Here is a 22,788-nt window from a genome sequence, read left to right as displayed (position 1 = left end):
TGTGTCTTCTCCTACCCCGGCAATCGGGGGTCAATGCTCCTCTGCCCTTCCCCTCCTCCTGCCCAGCCAGACACCCTCCTAGGTCTGTGTCTTCTCTTCCCCTACCAGCAATCAGGGGTCAGCTAAGCTCTGGCCCTCCTCCTGGCCCGGCCAGGCACAATCCCAGGTCTCTGTCTTCTCTTCTCCTACCAGCAACCAGGGGTCAGCTCCTCTCTGCCCATCCCCACTCCCTCCCCAGCCAGGCACCTCCCAGGTCTCCTCTCTGCATTGGGTCAGTTCCCGTCCCCTCCCCCTCCTCCACTCTGTCCCTCCCCCTCCTCCACTCTGTCCCTCCCCCTCCCCGGCCAGGCACCCTCCCGGTCTGTTCCCGCTCGCTGCCCTCCTCGGGGCGTCCCCATCAGGGGCTGACCCCCCCACCCCGCTGAGGCCCAGGCCCCCTCCCACTTCAGAAGCCCCCTCCCGCTCCCGCCGATAGACACCGTCGGCTGCAGAGACGTCTCAGCCAGAGCTCCGGAGCCCGCGTCCCGCCCAGTGCCGAACCTGAGGCAGCCCTGCCGGCTCCTCCCAGCCCGCGGCTCTCCGCAGGCCGGGGGTCCAGGTTGGAGCTGGGGATGGGGCTGGGGCCTGGCCCGGACCAGGTGCGGGGGCGGGAGGGGCAGGCGGGGTCCTGGCCAGGCTGCAGGAGCCGGGACTAGCAGGGGCCGGCGCGACGGGGCTGTTACCTGTACTGCAGGTCGCTGCCCTGCGCGAAGCCGAAATAGTGGCTTGCCGCCATCTTGGCGTCTTCCCTGAGCCCGGCGTGCCCCCTGACGTCACCGGCCCCGCCCCCGAGCCGCGTGCCGCTCGCGCCCAGCCACGCGCCCCAAGCCCCGCCCCCTGCGCGAAGCCCGCACCTTCTCGCTTCCTTCTCTTAGGCTGGGGAGACACCGCCTCGTGACCGGCCGAGCCCCGAGGCCCTGCCTCCTATACAGAGCCCCGCCCTCCTCCTTACCTAAATGTGGAGGTCTCCGCTCAAGCCCCGCCCATGCTAGAAGCCTCTCTTCTTTCTTGGAGCCCCACATTCCCTTTAACCACTCACATATGGAGGTATCTGATCAAGTCCTGCCCATGCTACAAGTCCCGCCTCTTACTCAGAGCCCTGCCTTCCGTTTACTCACGCATATGTGGTCTCTGCTCAACCCCCACCCATGCCACAAGCTCCGCCTCTTTCTCGAAGCCCCGCCTTCCCTTTAACCACTCAGATGTAGAGGTCTCTGCTCAAGCCCCACCCATGCCACAGGCTCCGCCTCTTACTTGGAGCCCTGCGTTTCTTTTACCCACTCAGATATCCTCTCTGCACAAACCCTGCCTCTGTTTCCAAGCCCCACCTTCCCTTTAACCACTCAGATGTGGAGGTCTCTGCTTAAGCCCCACCCATGCCACAAGCCCCACCACCACAGCCAGCTAGTTTTTAAATTTTTTGCATCTAGCCTCAGATTCTTCAGGAGGTCCCATGGTCTGCCTCCTGTGTTCACAACCTGATATAAATAAATGATAGGCTAGGCACAGTGGCTCACATCTGTAATCCCAACATTTTGAGAGGCTGAAGCAGGAGGATCTTGCGTCTTAGGAGTTGGAGACTAGCCTGAGCAACATAGCAAGACCCCGTCTTTACAATTTTTTTTTTTTTAATTAGCTGGACATGATGGTACATGCCTGTGGTCCCAGCTATTCAGGAGGCTAAAGTAGGAGGATCACTTGAGCCTGGGCGGTCAAGGCTGCAGTGAGCTGTGATTGTACCACTGCACTCCAGAGTGAGACTTTGTCTCAAAAAAGAGAAAAGAAAGGGCTGGGCGTGGTGGCTCACGCCTGTAATCCCAGCACTTTGGGAAGCCAAGGTGGGCAGATCACCTGAGGTCAGGAATTCAAGACCAGCCTGGCCAACATGGCAAAACCCTGTGCCTACTAAAAAAAAAAAAAAAAAAAATTAGCCAGGCCTGGTGGTGCACACCTGTAATCCCAGCTATTTGGGAGGCCAAGGCAGGAGAATCACCTGAACCTGGGAGTCAGGATGCAGTGAGCCGAGATCACACCACTGTACTCCAGCCTGGGCAACAGAGCAATACACTGTCTCAAAAAAAAGAAAAAAAAGGAGAGGAGAGGGGAAGGGAGGGAGAAGAGACGGAAAGGAGAGGAGGAGAGGAGAGGGGAGGGGAGGGAAAGGGAGGGGCAGGGAGGGAGGGAAAGGTAGGAAGGCAGGGAGGGAGGGGAAAGAAAAGAAAAAAGAAAAAAGAAAGAATTGAATGAATAAATAAATAAATGGAGGCAAACAGACAAATGTCTTATGTAGAAGAATTCCTAATTTGTGTAGCTACACTGCCCTTAAGGAGATAGAGAGTAACTCTACACCTCTTGAGTGTGGGCTGTGCATAGTGACTTCCTTCCCAAGAGTGCAGCGTGGAAGGAGGGGGAGGGAGAGTCACTTGACAATATTGAAACCTGACAAGCAGCAGAGTGTTAGGCGGTCCCGCAGATCTGTCTCTTGCTTCAACAGTGTTTGGACGGAACAGATCCGGGAACTCTCTTTCAGCCTCCGACCACCCTCCGATTTCCTCTTTACTTCCAACCTCCAGGACCATCTTCTCAGTCATCTCCTGCTTCTCAGACCAGCCAACACTGTTTCTGTGGTTAGCTCCTTCTTGCCGACCAACCATGTGCTCCCAGATTCGTCAGAATTATTCCACCGCCTGGTCAATTTGCACCTGCGGGCCTCCTACACACCTCCTCCCTCCGCGCTTCTCTTTCCACCACCATGATGTGGCTCCGGAAGGCGGGGGCCACTTCTTCCATGAATTGGCCAAGGAGAAGCTCAAGGGCGCTGAGCGTCTCCTGAAGACGCAAAACCAGCGTGGTGGCCCTGCTGTCTTCCAGGACTTCCTGAAGCCAGGTCAAGATGAGGGGGGTAAAACCCTGGAAGCCATGGAAGCCGCCATGGCCCCGGGAATGGCATGGCAACCAAGGTCTTTTGGATCTTCATGCCCTGGGTTCTGCCCCCACAGACCCTCATCTCTATGACGTCCTGGAGAGTCACTTCCTAGATGAGGAAGTGGGCCTCGCACGGTGGCTCACACCTGTAATCCCCTCACTTTGGGAGGCTGAGGCAGGCGGATCACCCTAGGTCAGGAGTTTGAGACCAGCCTGGCCAACATGGCAAAACCCCAACTCTATTAAAAACACAAAAATTAGCCGGGCATGGTGGCACACGCCTGTAATCCCGGCTACTCAGGAGGCTGAGGCATGAGAATCGCTTGAACCCTAGAGGCAGGGGTTGCAGTGAGCCGAGATCACGCTACTGCACTCCAGCCTGGGGAATAGAGAGGGGGGTCTTTGAACGCTAGACTCCAAAAAGCATCATAAAAAAAGAAGAAGAAGAAGATGGGTGACCCCTTGACCAGCCTCTGCAGGCTGGCCGGCCCGGAGGCTGGGCTGTGTGAGTATCTCTTCGAAAGGCTCACTGTCAAACACTACTAGGAACCTACTGAGCCCACAGACTTCTGAAGGGCCCCTCGTAAAGTAACAGGGCTTCTGCCTAAGCCTTTCCGTCCAGCCACTAGGCAGCTTTCTTGTTTGTTTGTTTGTTTTGTTTTGTTTTGAGATGGAATCTTGCTCTGTCGCCCAGGCTGGAATGCAATAGCACAATCTCAGCTCACTGCAACCTCTGCCTCCAGGCTTTGGCGATCCTCTGACCTCAGCCTCCCAAGTAGCTGGGATTATAAGCGCACGCCAGCACACCCGGCTAATTTTTGCATTTTTAGTAGAGACGGGGTGTCACCATGTTGGCCAGGCTGGTGTCAAACTCCTGAGCTCAGGTGATCCACCCGCCTCCGTCTCCCAAAGTGCTGAGATTATAGGCGTGAGCCACCGCGCCCGGCCAGTCTATGGTATGTAGCACCCTGAACAAACTAAGATGCCCACTTTGAACACTAGACTCCAAAAAGCATCATAGAAGTCGTGGGCTTCTGTTAGATGGGCGTGGTGGCAGGTGCCTCAGGAAGTTGAGGCGGGAGGATCACTTGAACCCAGGAGGCAGAGGTTGCAGTGAGCCAAGATCACACCACTGCACTCCAGCCTGGGTGACAGAGCCAGACCCCCTGTCTCCAAAAACAAAAACAAACAACAAACAACAAAAAAACATAAAAGGGGTCCGGTGCATGCCTGTAATCCCAGCACTTTGGGAGGCTGAGGAGGGCGGATCACCTGAGGTCACGAGTTCAAGACCAGCCCGGTCAGCATGGTGAAACCCTGTCTCTATTAAAAAATACAAAAATTAGCCAGGCGAGGTGGTGGGTGACTGTAGTTCCAGCTACTCAGGAGGCCAAGGCAGGAGAATTGCTTGAACCTGGGAGGCAGATGTTGCAGTGAGCTGAGATCGCGCCATTGCACTCCAGCCCAGGTGAGAGAGTGAGACTCGGTCTCAAAACAAAACAAAACAAACAAAAAGGAAGTCTTGGGTCTTGAGCATCTATGAACTTTTGCTTTGCCGAAGTCTTTCAAATCAGTTGGCTTTTTGTCAGTGGAGTATTAGAGAGCATTAAAGTAAGAAGTGCATTCAGCAGGTACAGGGCTACTAATTCTTGGACAGGCTCCATGGAGAGCCCAGGGTGCTGCGGGAAGCCACATTTGGTGATTTAGCGGATGGCACTCTTCCATCTGTATCTCCATGACCATGTGTGGCCACCAGGAATGGTCTGGTGGGTCTGGCCAATGCAGCTCCCCCTGCCATGCCCTGGCTAAAGTCCAACAAGGTAATTAATTGCACATGGCCTCTCTCCAAGTCCCTGCCATTCTAATTAGGTAACGAAGGCTGCATCTCTTTACAAAGGATCTGTTGTCATGCTTCCTCCGGCTTGCATTTTTTCTATTACTTACTACAAGGATTGTGCTAAATGCTTTCCATGCAAAATGTAATCTAATCCCCACAATAGCCTTCAGAAGGCCATGGCTCATGCCTATAATCCCAGCACTCTGGGAGGCCGAGGTCGGGAGTTCGAGACCAGCCTGGCTAACATGGTGAAACCCCATCTCTACTAAAAATACAACAAAATTAGCTGGGCGTGGTGGTGGGTGCCTATAATCCCAGGTACTCAGGAGGCTGAGGCAGGAGAACCGCTTCAACCCAGAGGGCGGAGGTTGCAGTGAGCTGAGATCAAACCACTACACTCCAGCCTGGGTGAAAGAGTGAAACTCTGTCTCAAAAAACAAAAAAACAACAAACAAACAAAAAAACAGCCTTCAGAAGTAGAAACAGACCAGGCATAGTGGCTCACAGCAGTAACCCCAGCTACTTCGGAGGCCAAGGCAGGAGGATCACTTGAGCCCAGGAGTTTGAGACGAGTCTAGGCAACATAGGGAGACCCCATCTCTACAAAAAATACAAAAATTAGCCAGGTATGGTGGCATGTGCCTGTAGTCCCAGCCACTTTGGAGGCTGAGGTGGGAGGATCGCTTGAGCCCAGAAGGCCAAGGTTGCAGTGAGCCATGTGTACCACTGAACTCCAGTCTGGGTGACAGAGCAAGACCCAGTCTAAAAGAAAAAAGAAAAGAAAAGAAAAGAAGAAAGAAGGTAGACCCAGTCAATTCTCATTCATTCTGTTCTCTAAAGTCACCATCAACACCAAGTTCACTAATACTGACCATCACTCCTAAGAGAAACACAAGATTGGGTTCCTGTGAGCCTCTAGTCACAGTGTTTGCATCAACCATCAATACATGACCTCGACCGGGTGCAGTGGCTCACACCTGTAATCCCAGCACTTTGAGAGGATGAGGAGGGCGGATCACCTGAGGTCAGGAGTTCGAGACCAGCCTGGCCAACATGGAGAAACCTCGTCTCCACTAAAATACAAAAAACTTAGCCAGGCATGGTGGTGTGTGCCTGTAATCCCAGCTACTTGGGAGGCTGAGGTACGAGAATCACTTGAACCCGGGAAGCGAAGGTTGCAGTGAGCCAAGATTGTGCCACTGCACTCCAGCTTGGATGACAGAGCAAGATTCTGTCTCAAAAAAAAAAAACAAAAACAAAGAATACATGACCTCACTTTATATGTGTTTCTATTTAAAGATTATTTATTTATTTATTTAGAGATGCAGTCTTTCTTTGTTGCCAGGCTGGAGTGCAGTGGCGCGATCTCAGCTCACTGCAACCTCTGCCTACCGGGTTCAAGTGATTTTCCTGCCTCAATCTCCCGAGTAGCTGTGACTACAGGCGACCCCCCACCACACCCAGCTAATTTTTTTGTATTTTTAGTAGAGACAGGGTTTCACCATGTTGGCCAGGATGGTCTCGATCTCTTGACCTTGTGATCTGCTATACTCGGCCTCCCAAAGTGCTGAGATTAAATTGAATCTCATTATTGAATTACATTGATTAAATTGAATCACATTATTGAATATGTGGGATATGATGAGGTTTCTCTTCAAATAGCCTGATGAATCCTTTATTCTTTAATTCATAGTACCCCCCACATATACCCCTTTTTCATTTTTCTCTTTTTTTCTTTCTGCCTTTGTTACATGCCCAGACACGCCACAGTACCAGACTTATCAGTACCAGTTCACATTCCTTGGCTTATTTGAAAAAAACATGAGCTCTCTAGCTCATTGCAGACGCCCCTTCCCCTTTTCCCCCTCTCTCCCTTACGTGCCCACCTTAGCTAAAGAAAGTTCAGGCTGGGCGTCGTGGCTCATGCCTGTAATCCCAGCACTTTGGGAGGCCGAGGCAGGCGGATCACCTGAGGTCAGGAGGTCAAGACCAGCCTAACCAACATCTCTACTAAAAGTACAAAATTAGCAGGGTGTGGTGGTGGGCACCTGTAATCCCAGCTACTTGGGAGGCTGAGGCAGGAGAATCGCTTGAACCCGGGAGGCGGAGATTGTGGTGAGCTGAGATCGCACCATTGCACTCTAACCTGGGCAACAGAGCGAACTCCATCTCAAAAAAAGAAAGAGAGAGAGAGAGAGAGAAAGAAAGAAAGAAAAAAGAGAGAGAGAAGAAAAGAAAAGGAAGGAAGGAAGGAAGGAAGGAAGGGAGGGAGGGAGGGAGGGAGGAGGGAGGGAGGGAGGGAAAAAGAAAGTTCAAATGTCTAGCCAACCAGGCTTAGTTCCGATGGTGTGACCTGACCCGAGCTAATGGGGAAAGGGCACAGGAGCAGGACTTGCGTCAGGAAGAAAAGCTCTTGTGCCCCTGTGTTCAGGTGCACTCTCATGACGACTGGCCAAAGAAAAACACCTCTCTGTGCAGAAGTAAAATTGCTTTGCTAAAAACGCTTCGAGTATTCATTCTCCTTAGGATTTTGAGCATTATTCCCAACAAATAGACATGGTTGATTCATTCGCATTGAACTCACAGCACTTTTACTCGTATCTGAAGTTTTCTAACACACAGTTTTTCTCCTTGGAGCTTTCTTGCACTTAGGAACACTAGATAGTGCTTCAGCACGATGCTTGGAGGTCATTTTATTTTATGGATTTAGTTATTTATTTATTTATTTTTATTTATTTATTTTTTGAGACAGAGTCTTGCTCTGTCGCCCGGGCTGGAGTGCAGTGGCGCAATCTCGGCTCACTGCAAGCTTCGCCTCCCGGGTTTACGCCATTCTCCTGCCTCAGCCTCCCCAGTAGCTGGGACTACAGGTGCCCGCCACCTCACCCGGCTAGTTTTTTGTATTTTTTTTAGTAGAGACGGGGTTTCACTGTGTTCGCCAGGATGGTCTCGATCTCCTGACCTCGTGATCCGCCCGTCTTGGCCTCCCAAAGTGCTGGGATTACAGGCTTGAGCCACCGCGCCCGGCCGGATTTATTTATTTATTTTTGAGACGGTGGCCCAGGCTGGAGTACAGTGGTGCGATCTCAGCTCGCTGCAACCTCTGCCTCTCGGGTTCAAGCGATTCTCCTGCCTCAGCCTGCTGAAGAGCTGGGATTGCAGGCGCCAGCCACCACGCCCGGCTAATTTTTGTAATTTTAGCAGAGATGAGGTTTCACCATGTTGGCCAGGCTGGTCTTGAACTCCTGGTTTCAGGTGATCCACTTGCCTCGGCCTCCCAAAGTGCTGGGAGTACAGATGTGAGCCACTGCGCCTGACCGAAAGTCATTTTTTAGTAGAGACGGAGTTTCACTGTGTTAGCCAGGATGGTCTCGATCTCCTGACCTCGTGATCCGCCCGTCTCGGCCTCCCAAAGTGCTGGGATTACAGGCTTGAGCCACCGCGCCCGGCCTCCAAGGCCATTTTTACCAGCTATAAGCGGGGTCTCCGGAACCAAAGGGACACACAGCTCTTCTTAAAATTGAAGGTGTTTATGCCCGAGATGAAACAGAATTCTATTTGGGCAAGAGATGCGCTTATGTATACAAAGCAAAGAACAACACGGTGACTCCTGGCGGCAAACCAAATAAAACCAGAGTCATCTGGGGAAAGGTAACTCGGACCCATGGAAACAGTGGCATGGTTCGTGCCAAATTCCGAAGCAATCTTCCTGCTAAGGCCATTGGACACAGAATCCGAGTGATGCTGTACCCCTCAAGGATTTAAACTAACGAAAAATCAGTAAATAAACGTGGATTTGTGCTCTTGTGAAAGAAAGAGAGAAAGAAAGAAAGCAAGAAAGAAAGAAAGAAAGAAAAAGAAAGAAAGAAAGAAAGAAAGAAAGAAAAAAGAAAGAAAGAAAGAAAGAAAGAAAGAAAAGAAAGAAAGAAGGAAGAAAGAAAAAAGAAAAGCAAGAAAAGAAAAGAAAAATTAGCTGGGTATGGTGGTGTGCGCCTGTGGTCCCAGCTACATGGGAGGCTGAGGTGGGAGGATCACTTAAACCCCAGAGGTTGAAGCTCCAGTGAGCTGGGGTTGTGCCACTGCACTCCAACCTGGGCAACAAAGCAAGACCTTGTCTCAAACAAACAAACAAACAAACAAACAAAAACAAAAACTAAGGCCAGCTTCAGTGGCTCATGCCTGTAATCACAGCATTTTGGGAGGCCAAGGTGGGAGGATTTCTTGAGGCCAAGAGTTTTGAGACCAGCCTGGGCAACATTGTGAGACCCTATCTCAAAAACAAAGTGAAAAACAAGGTCTGGAAACGTCACAAACTCCACCCATAAGAGGGGCTGGTTGAAGAAACTGTAGAATTTAGTATATGCAGCCGTAAAACAGAATCGAGATTAGCTTTAGATGCTGGTTGAAGTGATCTCCAGGATGTATTAATAACTAGGTAAAGGAAAGTGTGTAGTGTGTGAGTGTGTGCAGGTGGGTGGCTGTGGGGGTATATGTGGGTGTTGTTATAAAAGTATTATATATATAGTATATATATAGTTATGTTAAAAGAATGAAAAGAAAGAGCCAAGACTGCAGATTTTATATATATATATATGTTTGTGGGTTTTTTTGTTTTTTGTTTTTTGGTTTTTTTTAGATTGAGACAGAGTCTTGCTCTCTCGCCCAGACTGGAGTGCAGTAGCGCAATCTCGGCTCACTGCAACCTCTGCCTCCCGAGTTCAAGTGATTCTCCTACCTCAGCCTCCTGAGTAGCTAGGATTACAGGGACCACCACCCCACCTAGCTAATTTTTGTATTTTTAGTAGAGATGGGGTTGGCCAGGCTGGTCTCAAACTCCTGGCCTCAAGCGATCCACCCACCTCAGCTTCCCAAAGTGCTGGGATTACAGGTGTGAGTCACTGCACCCAGCCCAGAAGAACATTTTCTACGTGCTCACCTTCAGAAAAGTTTCAAGATCCTACAAAATCTAGCCCTTTTGTGCTTTTCCAAACTAATTCCTCAGGGATGGCCAGCACAATAATGGCTCCTAAAGATATCCACACCCACTGGGTGTGGTACGTATGCCTGGGCAAAATAGCAAGACCCATCGCTACAAAAATTTTAAAAATTAACCAGGTGTGATGGCATACACCTGTAGTCCCAACTACCAGGGAGGCTGAGATAAGAGGATCGCTTGAGTCCAGGAGGTTGAGGCTACAGTAAGCCATGATCACACTCTTGCACTCCAGCCTGGGCTACAGAGCAAGATCCTGTCTCAAAAAAATTAAACTAAATTAAAAATTTTCCATTTTTAAACTAAATGAAAACAGACAGGGTCAGGTGCAGTGGCTCACACCTGTAATCCTAGCACTTTGGGAAGCTGAGGTAGGCATATCACCTGAGGTCAGGAGTTCAAGAGCAGGCTGGCCAACATGGTGAAACCCCATTTCTACTAAAAATACAAAAATTAGCCTGGCGTGGTGGTGGGTGCCTGTAATCCCAGCTACTCGGGAGGCAGAGGCGGAAGAATCACTTGAACCCGGGAGGCAAAGGTTGCAGTGAGCCGAGATTGCACCACTGCACTCCAGCCCAGGTGATAGAGCGAGACTCTGTCTCAAGGGGGAAAAAAAACCAGACAGGCTCAGGTCACACGCTGTGGCTTCTTGGTGTTGGCTATAGCACCATGGACAGCTCCCAGGGCCTGGGTGGACTGGGGAAGAGCTGTGGCTATTTAAATGCCAGTCTGGGCAGGCCTGGCTGTCCAGAATACGCCTCCCTCCCTGTTTTTTATTCGTCTAACTCCACTCACTCCTCAGGGGTCTCACTCATACAGTCACCACCTCTGTGCCCCACCAGGAAACCTCCCCAAGGGTCCCCCAACCTGCACCACTCCAAAGATGTCTCTAGGTCGGCCAGACTCCGTTCTCCACCTGTTTATCTCAACTGAATGGGAATTATTTTGTTTTGTTTTGTTTTGAGACGGAGTCTTACTCTGTCACCCCCCCTGGAGTGCTGTGGCTTCATCTGGGCTCACTGCAACCTCCACCTACCGGGTTCAAGCAATTCTCCTGCCTCAGTCTCTCGAGTAGCTGGAATTACAGGTGCGCACCACCACATCTGACCAAGTTTTGTATTTTTAGTAGAGACGGGGTTTCAGGATGTTGTCCAGGCTGGTCTCAAACTCCCAATGTCAAGTTATCTGCCCGCCTTGGCCTCCCAAAATGCTGGGATTACAGGTGTGAGTGGCCTCCCAAAGTGCTGGGATTACCTGCCTGGCCTCCACTGAATGGGCATTCTAAGAGAATCCCCAATCCTGCACACAAAACAGCATGAATTAACTGTGTTAGGGAAGCTGCGCCTTTGCCCGCTGTGAGCTGGGAAGAGGCAGATACCTCAGAGGGAGGGCACGCAGGCGGGTGATGACAAGAGGGGCCACAGCCGCAGCCCTGCGCAGGGAAGCCCATCACTAACTCTGCACCCCACCCATGCACAAAAGAGGTGGCAGGCACTTGCAACCTTCCTCAGAGGCAGAATTCACCCCTACCAGCATCCTCTTCCTCCGATGCTCTGGAGGCCTGGGGAGCCAGAGAGATGCCCGCTGCACCCGGGCAGGGCTTGCCTTTGTTTGCCAGTAAGGAGAGGACCATGCGTAGTGGGAATTACTCACATCTTGTGCCCAGTGCCCAGCACAGGGACTAACCGAATCCACCCCCAGTTAACACAAGTGTCTCTTGCAAGACCTCTGCTTTCTCCAGCCAGGAGATGGGAAGCCCCAGCCTTGTGCTGAAGTCTGTGGGGTCTCTGTTTCCCCATCCGGGCTTCCGGCCTCTGCTGTGGGCAGGTTGCCTTAATGCCTTGGAGGGGTGCAGACCCCCATGCAGTGGGTGAGGCTGACAGCCTAGGTGGGGTGTCATTGAATGTCATGAAGGGAGCCAGCCTTCATGCACTCTGACTGCATTTCCTGAACAGCTTTGCACCAGGAGTTGCTACTTTGTGCGGAGAATGTGCGGTGAATAAGACCAACTGAGCCTCTGCTCTTCGAAAATGTATATTCTGGCCAGGTGCGGTGGCTCACGCCTGTAATCCCAACAGTTTGGGAGGCCGAGGTGGGCAGATCACCTGAGGTCAGGAGTTCAAGACCAGCCTGACCAACATGGTGAAACCCCGTCTCTACTAAAAATACAAAAATTAGCCAGGCGTGGTGGTGTGCACCTGTAATCCCAGCTACTTCGGAGGCTGAGGCAGGAGAATCACTTGAACCTGGGAGTTGGAGGTTGCAGTGAGCTGAGGTCGCACCACTGTACTCCAGCCTGGGCAATAGAGCAAAACAAACACATAGAGAGCTTTTCTTGTGCCCCAGCACTGTGTTTAGTGCTGTCTATGCATTATCTCATAATGTGAAAAAGCCATAGCGACTCCATTTCACAGATGAGGAAAACTGAGACCCGCAGGTAAGATCACTCACGTCCACTGGTCCACCAGCTGGAGAGTGGCTGGGCTAGAGTTCAAACCCACTTCCAGTCTGACTGCAGGGCCTGCACTCTCCACCCTACCATCTTCACTGTCTCCTTGAATTCCTCCAGGGCGAGGCCACGCCGGCACACAGCTGCAGGGGGTGCCGTTCCCACAGCAGTCCTGCAAAGCGAGTGTGCCTGATAATCTTCTGCCTCCCCTGCACCCAGTCCTGTTTAGGGCATGAGGCTCCATCAACTGTAAGTGACCATCTAATAGACCCACAACATGGTGACCTGAGCACAGTCATTTCTTTTTTTTTTTTTTTTTTTTTGAGACGGAGTCTCACTCTGTGGCCCGGGCTGGAGTGCAGTGGCCGGATCTCAGCTCACTGCAAACTCCGCCTCCCGGGTTTACCCCATTCTCCTGCCTCAGCCTCCCGAGTAGCTGGGACTACAGGCGCCCGCCACCTCGCCCGGCTAGTTTTTTGTATTTTTTAGTAGAGACGGGGTTTCACCGTGTTCGCCAGGATGGTCTCGATCTCCTGACCTCGTGATCCGCCCGTCTCGGCCTCCCAAAGTGCTGGGATTACAGGCTTGAGCCACCGCGCCCGGCCTTTTTTTTTTTTTTTTTTTTTTTTTGAGAGAGAGAATCTCCCTCTGCCTCCCAGGCTGGAGTGCAGTGGCGCCATCTCGGCTCACAGCAACCTCCGCCTCCCGGGTTCAAGCGATTCTCCTGCCTCAGCCTCCCGAATAGCTGGAATTACAGGCGTTCACCACCACGCCCGGCTAATTTTTGTCTTTTTAGTAGAGACGGGGTTTCACCATGTTGGCCAGACTGGTCTCGAACTCCTGTCCTCAGGTGAGCCTCCCTCCTCGGCCTCCCGAAGTGCTGGGATTACAGACGTGAGCCATGGCACCCAGCCTGGGGACAGTCATTTCTTTGCCTGTACAGACTTTTTGGGGGGATGCCACCCCTCACCCCTGCTCCCTTTGCAAGAAGTACCAAGAGGACCTTCCCCAGCCCTCCCCACGCCCGTTCTCTAAGGAATGAGGCCATCTCGCCATTTATTTATTTATTTGTCCGTTGTTTTGTTTTTAAATCTGTGATGCGCCATCAGAAGATGATTTCTGCCTCTGCCCCTGGCGTGGCTTTCGGAGATGCTTGTCTGTCAGCCAATGGAGAGGACCGGATTCTGGCAGGGGGCTGTGCCTTTCGGTCAGGCCGCCACCCCCCACCCCCTCCTCCCTGCACACAAAAGCAGCATAAATTAACTGTCTTCTGGAAGCCGAGCCTCTGCTAACCGTGAGCTGGGAAGAAGCAGCTACCTCCGAGGCAGGGCGCGCAGGCGGGTGGCGATGAGAGCGGGCGCAGCCGCAGCCCCGCGAGGGGGAGCCCACCCCTAACCCTGCACCCCACCCACCCCTGCACAAAAGAGCTGGAGGGCGCTGGCCACGTCGCCCTGGGTGACCTTCCTCGGATGCAGAATCCGTCCCTGCGAGCATCCTCTTCCTCCCAGGCTCTGAAGGCCTGGGGAGCGTGAGCGATGCCCAGCTGCACCCGGGCAGGGCTCGCCTTTGTTTGCCAGTAAGGAGGAGAGGCTGTCTCAGCTGCAGAGGTGAGTGCGCGCATTTCCCCTTCTCCCTGGATAAACCGTCTCCCTGGAAGGTTTATCCGGCAGCCTTTTGCCGCCTCTAAATCCCTTTCCAGCAGATGGGGCGGGTGGGAGCAGAGAGCCACGGTCTTGTGACTCCGTGAAGGCCCTCACATCCGTGTTCCCGGTAGCAGGGAAAACGGTTTCCCGAGCTGCGCCCAGCAACACAGTTTACCTTCCGCGCGCACCATTCCCCTGGAAGGCAGATAAGTGCACCATTTTCAGGACACGCTGAGAGCTTGGGCGGATGAAAACCTCAGCTTCTCTCTGGGACGCTGAAATAGACCCATCCTAGCCCTGTGTATTTGCTATTTATAACGCTGGGAAGGCCACCAGCTGTCGATTTTGAAAAAAAAAAAAAAATTAAGTATGTCGATAAAGGCTTGCCTGTGGGGTGGGGAGGAAGGGGGTGGTTTATGGTTTAAGACACAGATGCCCCCTCCTTATCGAAACTCGTATGTGATTTGCTAATAATCAGACCTCAGGGCTCAAATGAGCGCTTCACTCTGGTTCCTTGATGTCACTGTCTTCTTTTGGCCGTCCCCAAATGCGAAGCCAGGATCTGAGTGCAGGAGGGTCCGGGGCCCACTGAGGACCCACCACACCCCATCCTTAGAAGACTGTGGAGTCAACGCCTGTGGCTGCAGCTGGCAGGGGGTGGGCGTCGGGGGCGGGGCTGGGGGAACTGTTCCTGGGGGCTGAGGTCACACCCAGCTCAGTATAAGGAAGGCGAAGTCCCCTTCCTCCGGAGAGCAAACGCGTTTCTACTGCCTAGGAGAACTTACCGTCGCGGGAAGGGCCTGGCTGGTAGCTGCCACCCCCACCCCTCACCCCATAGCATCCAGGAGGGATTTTTTTTTTTCCATGCTGCGTGTTACTGTCCCTCCTCCAAGAATGAATGACGACATTGAGGACAGAGAATCGAGTGAGAAACGCTCACCCTGTACGGGGGAGGGTCTAGTTTTAGCCATCCCCTCCCCCCACTTCCTTATCTGACTGAGGCTGCCTCTGGGTCCTTCCTGTAATCCACCGTCCCCCATGTAAAGCCCATATCTAAGGCTGGGGGGCTGCAGGTAACCTACTCCGCAGAGAGGCAGCCAGGACGCCATGCGAGTTGGGGACCTTAGATGCTTTATGTATTTGCTTTTTTGAGACAGGGTCTTGCTATCTTGCCCCGGCTGGTCTTGACCTCCTGTGCTCAAGCGATCCTCCCGAAGTGCTGGGATTACACGTGTAAGCCACTTCCCCCAGCCAGATGCTTTATTTTTATTTTTATTTTTTGAAATAGAGTCTCCGTTGCTCAGGCTGGAAGGCGGCAGCACCATCATAGCTCACTGCAGCCTCGACCTCCTGGGCTCAAGCAGTCCTCTCACCTCAGCCTCCTGAACAGCTAGGACCTCAGGCATCAGGCACCCAGCACCATGTTTGGTTAATTTTTGTATTTTTTTTTTTTTTAGAGATGGAGTCTTGCTATGTTGCCCAGGCTGGTCTTGACCTTCTGGGCTCAAGCGATCCTCCTATCTTAGCCTCCCAAAGTGCTGGGGATTACAGGTGTGAGCCACTGCACCAGCCAGATGCCTTATTTTATTTTATTTTATTTATTTTATTGTTTGAAATAGAACCTCACTCTGTTGCTTAGGCTGGAATGCAGTGGCGCGATCATAGCTCACTGCAGCCTCGACCTCCTGGGCTCAAGCGATCCTCCTACCTCAGTCTCCTGAACAGCTAGGACCTCAGGCACGAGGCACCCAGCACCATGTTTGGTTAATTTTTGTATTTATTTATTTATTTAGAGATGGGGTCTTGCTATGTTACCCAGGCTGGTCTTGACCTTCTGGGCTCCAGTGATCCTCATATCTCAGCCTCCCAAAGTGCTAGAGATTACAGGTGTGAGCCACTGCACCCGCCAGATGCCTTTTATTTTGTTTTATTTTATTTTTTGAAATAGAACCTCACTCTGTGGCTCAGGCTGGAATGCAGTGTCATGATCATACCTCACTGCAGCCTCGACCTCCTGGGTTCAAGCAGTCCTCCCACCTCAGCCTCCTGAATAGCTGTGACTTCAGGCACCCACCATGTTTGATTAATTTTTCTTTTTGTTTTTGTTTTTTGTAGAGATGGGGTCTTGCTATGTTGCCCAGGCTGGTCTTGACCTTCTGGGCTCAAGCAATCCTCTCACCTCAGCCCCCTGAATAGCTAGGACCTCAGGCAACCACCATCATGCTTGGTTAGTTTTTGTAAATTTTTGGAGAGATGGGGTCTTGCTATGTTGCCCAGGCTGGCCTTGAACACCTGATCTCAAGCAATCTGCCCAAAGTGCTGGGATTCCAGGCATGCACCACTGCACCCAGCCCCCAGATTATTTAAAAAGTGGATCTAGTGGCCAGGCACAATGGCTCACGCCTGTAATCCCAGCAGTTTGGGAGGCAGGCGGATCACTAGGTCAGGAGTTCGAGAGCTGCCTGGCCAATATAGTGAAATCTCGCCTGTACTAAAAATACAAAAATTAGCTGGGCATGGTGGCACGCACCTGTAGTCCCAGCTACTCAGGAGGCGGACGTTGCAGTGAGCTGAGACCGCACCACTGCACTCCAACCTGGGTGACAGAGTGAGACTCCGTCTCAAAAAAAAAAAAAAATTGTATCTTGCTACTCAGGAACTGTTGAGAGGACACATGGAGGTAATGGAAGGAGTGTACCATGCTGTGTAATGACTGCCGGACACGGGCCTGAAATCCTTTTGCAAACACGGGAATGCACACAGAAATGACTATTGTCTTTAAGACGAGATTTCTCCACCTTGGATCTATGGATATTTGGGGCTCAGTCATTCTTGGTCATGGGCGGCCATCCTGGGCACTGTAGGGTACTGAGCAGCACCCCTGGCCTGCCCCAGGGGGCACTCCTTTCCCTCAGTTGTGAGAAAAGTGCCTCTAGACGATGCCAAGTGTCCCCTTGCAGCAGGGGTGGCAGAATTGTCCACAGGTGCAAAGCACTGGTTTCAAAGCACAAAACAGATGGGGTTGGTTGAGTCATAAAATGCCGGTATGCTATATCCAAAAGATATCGTAGAGGTCATCTCTAATTCAACTCTTGTTTACAGAAGGGGAAACTGAGACCCAGAGAGTGAGATGGTCTGAGAGTCTGTCATGCCCCAGAGCAGACCAGAACTCAGTCTCACCTGGCAGCTCTGATCCTGGCCCCCACCCAGACTGCTTCCCCCTGCCCAGTGAGCTCTTTAGAACAAGAAAAACAAAACTGGTGTCGGGGGTGGGGTGGCGCAGTGGCTCACGCTTATAATCCCAGCACTTTGGGAGGCTGAGGTAGGAGGATCACCTGAGCCCATAAGTTCAAGACCAGCCTGGGTGACATAGCAAGGTCAGAAAAATTAGCCAGACATGGTGGCACATGCCCATGCTCTCAGCTACTTGGGAGGCTAAGGCAGGAGGATCGCTTGATCCCAGGAGTTGGAGGCTGTAGTGAGCTGGGATCACACCACTGCACTCCAGCCTGGGTGACAGAGCAAGACCCCGTCTCTAAATAAATAAATAAATAAAGTGGCATTTTGTGGTTAGTAAAGATGAGGGTCTCCTTTCTAACCCCAGTCTCTTTCCACACTGTCTTTGTGAGCCCTGGGATCAGAAGGTCTCTAGGACTTGCTTGAGGGAGGACAGAGGGGCAGGACAGGTGGCCTGGTAGAGATGGCAGATAGTGATGGGTTACAGCCTATTGGGTTCTCTTTGAACTTGGCATTCCCAGCAGGGAAGCTGAAGTATATCAGCCATTCACACTTTAGTATGAATGACGATTTGGATTTCTTGCTTTCTAGTTGAGGTCCAAGGTACAAGAGGGAGGATAAGTCTATCTGGGTCATGGCTTACCTTGGAGAAGGTGGATTTCAGAGTTTCCAAGGGAGCAGGGCTTGTATCTGAAGGCTCAGCCTCTCGCCCACGTTCAAACTCTGAACCCCACTGTGCATCCTAAGCTTTCTGTGCCTCTACACAGATCATCCTGGCTAACACGGTGAAACCCCGTCTCTACTAAAAATACAAAAAATTAGTCGGGCGTGGTGGTGGGCGCCTGTAGTCCCAGCTACTGTAAAACAGGGGAACCTCATGGGACTGGGTGATGGCTCAATAAGAAGTGTTGGCCGGGCGCAGCGGTTCACCCCTGTAATCTCAGCGCTTTGGGAGGCCAAGGCAGGAGGATTGCTTGAGCCCAAGAGTTTGAGACCAGCCTGGGCGACATAGCAAGACCCAATCTCTTAAAAAATATATATATATATATATTTTGAGATGGAGTCTCGCTCTGTCGCCCAGGCTGGAGTGCAGTGGCCGGATCTCAGCTCACTGCAAGCTCCGCCTCCCGGGTTCACACCATTCTGCTGCCTCAGCCTCCCGAGTAGCTGGGACTACAGGCGCCCGCCACCTCGCCCGGCTAGTTTTTTGTATTTTTTAGTAGAGACGGGGTTTCACCGTGTTAGCCAGGATGGTCTCGATCTCCTGACCTCGTGATCCGCCCGTCTCGGCCTCCCAAAGTGCTGGGATTACAGGCTTAAGCCACCGCGCCCGGCCTCTTAAAAAATATTTTTAAAAATTATCCAGGCATGGTGGTGCACACCTGTGGTCACAGCCACTGGTGGGGGGCTGAGGCAGGAGGATTGCTTAAGCTGAAGAGTTCAAGGCTGCCATGAGCTATGATTGTGCCCCTGCACTCCAGCCCAGGCAACAAAGCAAGATCAGGTTAAAAAAAAAAAAAAAGTCCGGGCACCGTGGCTCAAGCCTGTAATCCCAGCACTTTGGGAGGCCGAGACGGGCGGATCACAAGGTCAGGAGATCGAGACCATCCTGGATAACACGGCGAAACCCCGTCTCTACTAAAAAATACAAAAAACTAGCCGGGCGAGGTGGCGGGCGCCTGTAGGCCCAGCTACTCGAGAGGCTGAGGCAGGAGAATGGCGTAAACCCAGGAGGCGGAGCTTGCAGTGAGCTGAGATCCGGCCACTGCACTCCAGCCCGGGCGACAGAGCGAGATTCCGTCTCAAAAAGAGCCAGGCTCAGTGGCTCACCACTGTAATCCCAGCTCTTTGGGAGGCTGAGACGGGCAGACCACTTGAGCTCAGGAGTTTGAGACCAGCCTGGCCAACATAGTGAAACCCCGTCTCTATTAGAAATACAAAATTTAGCTGGGCATGATGGCTCACACCTGTGATCCCAGCACTTTGGGAGGCGAAGGCGGGTGGATCACCTGAGGTCAGGAGTTCGAGACCAGCCTGGCCAACATGGCGAAACCCTGTCTCTACAAAAATACAAGAATTAATCAGGCGTGGTAGCAGGTGCCTGTAATCCCAGCTACTTGGGAGGCTGAAGCGGGAGAATCACTTGAGCCTAGAAGGTGGAGGTTGCGATAAGCTGAGATTGCACCATTGCACTCCAGCCTGGGCAACAGAGCAAGACGCCGTCTCAAGAAGAAGAAGGAGAAGGGAGGGAGGGGGGAGGGGGAAGAGCTGCATGGGGTAGGGCACTGTCATTAGGATTATTGTCCAGTAAAACCCATTCTTTCCAAGGGTCACCCCTGCTTCAAGCCGGTGCCTCTTTCGGCTCCTATGGGGACCACCGAAGCCACGCTCCGGATGGAAAACGTGGACGTGAAGGAGGAATGGCAGGACGAAGACCTTCCCAGGTAGGACTTCCACACCCCTGAGTCAGCCGTCGGGGGAGCAGGTGTCTCTCCCAGGTGGGACGCAGGAGCCAGGCCGTCTCTAAGTGGGAACGGCCCGGGGCTGGCCTGGTTCCATCTGTGTGCCCTCATCTACCGCACACTGTGGGAGGGCTGAGGCCCTATGTGCAAGTCTTCTCTGTGGCCTCACAGTGGGGTAGTCCAGGCCAGGCACATAATGGGTATTTGCTCATTCATTTAAGATCCATTTCTGTCCTCCCTGCCTCAAGGCTCCAAAGGAGCCCCCACCCCTACACCATTTTAAGAGTTCTTAACATTCTGGCCTGGTACAGTGGCTCACGCCTGTAATCCCAACACTTTGGGAGGCCGAGGCGGGTGGATCACTTGAGGTCAGGAGTTCAAGACCAGCCTGACCAACATGGCAAAATCACGTCTCTACTAAAACTATAAAAATTAGCTGGGCATACCAGGAGTGGTGGCTCATGCCTGTAATCCCAGCACTTTGGGAGGCTGAGGCGGGAGGATCACAAGGTCAGGAGATCGAGATCATCCTGGCTAACACGTTGAAACCCCATCTCTACCAAAAATACAAAAATTAGCCGGGCCTGGTGGTGGGTGCCTGTAGTCCCAGCTACTCGGGAGGCTGAGGTGGGAGAATGGCGTGAACCTGGGAGGCGGAGCTTTCAGTGAGCCGATATCTCGCCACTGCACTCCAGCCTGGGCAACAGAGCGAGACTCCATCTCTAAAGAAAAAGAAAAAAAATTAGCTGGACATGGTGGCACGCGCCTGTAATTCCAGGTTGAGGCAACATGGTGATTGATTAGCAGCCTTTAGGAGACACCTAACTCCCCTAACATGCTGAATTTTTTTTTTGTTTGTTTGTTTTTTTGTTTTTGAGTCTCGCTCTGTCCCACAGGCTGGAGTGCAGTGCTGCAATCTCGGATCACTGCAACTTCCACCTCCTGGAACCAGGTGATTTTCCTGCCTTATCCCCCCTGAGTAGCTGGGATTATAGGCGCCTGCCACCACGCCTGGCTGATTTTTGTATTTTTAGTATAAATAAATAGTAGAGACCGGGTTTCACCATTGTTGGCCAGGCTGGTCTCGAACTCCCAAAGTGCTGGGATTCCAGGCAAGAGCCACCAAGCCCAGCCCCTATGCTGAACATTTTGCAGGGACATCTTGTCTACACTCTGTCTCCCCATCACAAGGAGCCCCACAAGAGCACAGGTCTTTGTTTAGCTCACTGATGTATCCCAACCTAAGGATAGTGCCTGGCATACAGTCGGCGCTTAACAAATATTGGGTGACAGGTGCTGGCCACTAGTCAGAATAAGAAATCACAGGGGCTGGGTGTGGTGGCTCACGCCTATGATCCCAGCACTTACAGAGGCTGAGGCTGGGGAAATGCTTGAGCTCAAGAGTTCGAAACCAGCCTGGGCAAGATAGTGAGACCCCATTTCTACTAAAAAAATAAAACAGCTGGGCATGGTGGTGTGCACCTGCAGTCTCACCTACTTGGCAGGCTGAGGCAGGAGGATCACTTGAGCCCAGAAGGCAGAGGTTGCAGTGAGCCATGATTGCACCACTGCACTCCAGTTTGGGTGACAGAGCGAGACCCTGTCTCTATTTATTTATTTTATTATTTATTTATTACTATTATTTTTTGAGATGGAGTCTCGCTCTGTCGCCCAGGCTGGAGTGCAGTGGCGCGATCTCTGCTTGCTACAAGCTCTGCCTCCCGGGTTCACGCCCTTCTCATGCCTCAGCCTTCCAAGTAACTGGCACTATAGGCGTCCGCCACCACACCTGACAAATTTTTTTGTATTTTTAGTAGAGAGGGGGTTTCACCGTGTTAGCCAGGATGGTCTCTATCTCCTGACCTCCTGATCCACCCACCTCAACCTCCCAAAGTGCTGGGATGACAGGTGTGAGCCACCATGCCCAGCTGCAGAAAGAAAGAAGAAAGAAAGAGAGAGAGAGAGAGAGAGAAGAGAGAGAGAGAGAGAGAGAGAGAGAGAGAGAGAGAAAGGGAGGGAAGGAAGGGAAGGAAGGGAAGGAGGAAAGAAAAGAAAAGAAAGGCCAGTCGCAGTGACTCAGGCCTGTAATCCCAGCACTTTGGAAGGCCGAGGTGGGTGGATCACAAGGTCACGAGTTTGAGACCAGCCTGGCCAATATAGTGAAACCCTGTCTCTACTAAAAAAAAAAAAAAAAATTAGCTGGGCATGATGGCCGGTGCCTGTAATCCCAGGTACTCAGGAGGCTGAGGCAGGAGAATCACTTGAACCCGGGAGGAGGAGGTTATAGTGAGTCGAGATGCACCACTGCGTTCCAGCCCAGGTGACAATGCGAGACTCTGTCTAAAAAAAAAAAAAAAAAAACTACGTGGAAAGGAAGCTGTGCGAATTTGATGTTGAGATGTATGACTCTGATTTGCTGGCTAGAGATCCCTCTTCCCTTTCAGAGCCAGGAATTCATCCATCCCCCAGACACAATGCCTGAGGGTCAGTTATAGAAACTACTGGGTGAGGTTCAGTCAAAAAAACCAGGTGTGTTCCGCCTGAAAAAGAGAATTTGAAAAGAATTTCCAGGCCGCCCGCAGTGGCTCACGTCTGCAGTCCCAGCAGTTTGGGAGGCCGAGGCGGGCAAATCACTTGAGGTCAGGAGTTCGTGGCCAGCCTGGACAACATGGCGAAACCCTGTCTCTACTAAAAATACAAAAATTAGCTGGGCGTGGTGGTGGGCACCTGTAATCCCAGCTACTCAGGAGGCTGAGGCAGGAGAACTGCTCAAACTCGAGAGGCGGAGGTTGCAGTGAGCCAAGATCATGCCACTGTACTCCAGCCTGGGCAGTGAAGTGAGTGAGACTGTCTCAAAAAAAAAAAAAAAAAGAATCTCCAGTTCCAGAGAAATCTCAATCTGAGAGGGTTCCGGAGGCGGGACGAGGCTGAAAGAACGAACTTAAAAGAGAATGGGGTTTGAAGGAGATACAGAAGAATGCCTCGAGCAGTCGGTCTCCGTCAAAATGAGTCAGGCTGGTGTGGGAGGCCGAGAGCTTCCTTCCCATTCACGTCCAAGCAGAAGGAGGACTGTTGAAGATGGCACCTTGATATTCAAGAACTTTAGCCCTCTCCTGAATCCAGTCATTGCCAAGCCTCTAAGGCCCATGCACCTGTGTGTGTTTCTTTGTAGCAAGAGGTCCCTGTTCTCAGAATAGCCAACA

At 52.0% G+C, this 22,788-nt stretch overlaps 2 protein-coding genes and 2 pseudogenes across 5 annotated transcripts in view; 3 read left to right on the top strand and 1 right to left on the bottom strand.

The window, feature by feature from the left end:
- The window catches only part of ZFR2 (zinc finger RNA binding protein 2), a 66,448-nt gene extending 65,645 nt beyond the window's left edge, over positions 1-803 (bottom strand). For both annotated transcript variants that reach the window (XM_033196864.1, XM_033196865.1), the window contains exon 1: positions 723-803. In XM_033196864.1, the coding sequence (XP_033052755.1) occupies positions 723-775 (53 nt within the window). In that variant the 5' untranslated portion in view covers positions 776-803. The remainder of the gene's footprint in view (positions 1-722) is intronic.
- Positions 804-2,691: 1,888 nt separating this feature from the next.
- Positions 2,692-3,510, top strand: LOC117074197 (annotated as a pseudogene).
- Positions 3,511-4,760: 1,250 nt separating this feature from the next.
- LOC117074196 lies at positions 4,761-8,609 on the top strand (annotated as a pseudogene). The gene is made up of 2 exons (XR_004433524.1): positions 4,761-4,784; positions 8,259-8,609. The product of XR_004433524.1 is annotated as a 60S ribosomal protein L35a-like (transcript).
- A 4,667-nt stretch (positions 8,610-13,276) lies between these two features.
- ATCAY (ATCAY kinesin light chain interacting caytaxin) overlaps positions 13,277-22,788 on the top strand; it is a 47,360-nt gene continuing 37,848 nt past the window's right edge. For both annotated transcript variants that reach the window (XM_033197696.1, XM_033197695.1), the window contains exons 1-2: positions 13,277-13,850; positions 19,452-19,567. In XM_033197696.1, coding sequence (XP_033053587.1) covers positions 19,491-19,567 — 77 coding nt within the window. In that variant the 5' untranslated portion in view covers positions 13,277-13,850; positions 19,452-19,490. The remainder of the gene's footprint in view (positions 13,851-19,451; positions 19,568-22,788) is intronic.

The sequence above is a fragment of the Trachypithecus francoisi genome, unplaced genomic scaffold (genome assembly GCF_009764315.1).
Source record: "Trachypithecus francoisi isolate TF-2019V2 unplaced genomic scaffold, Tfra_2.0 Lachesis_group5, whole genome shotgun sequence".
Classification (NCBI taxonomy): Eukaryota; Metazoa; Chordata; class Mammalia; order Primates; family Cercopithecidae; genus Trachypithecus; species Trachypithecus francoisi.
The sequence above is the reverse complement of the archived record's forward strand: the minus strand, read 5'-3'. Positions and strand labels throughout refer to the sequence as shown.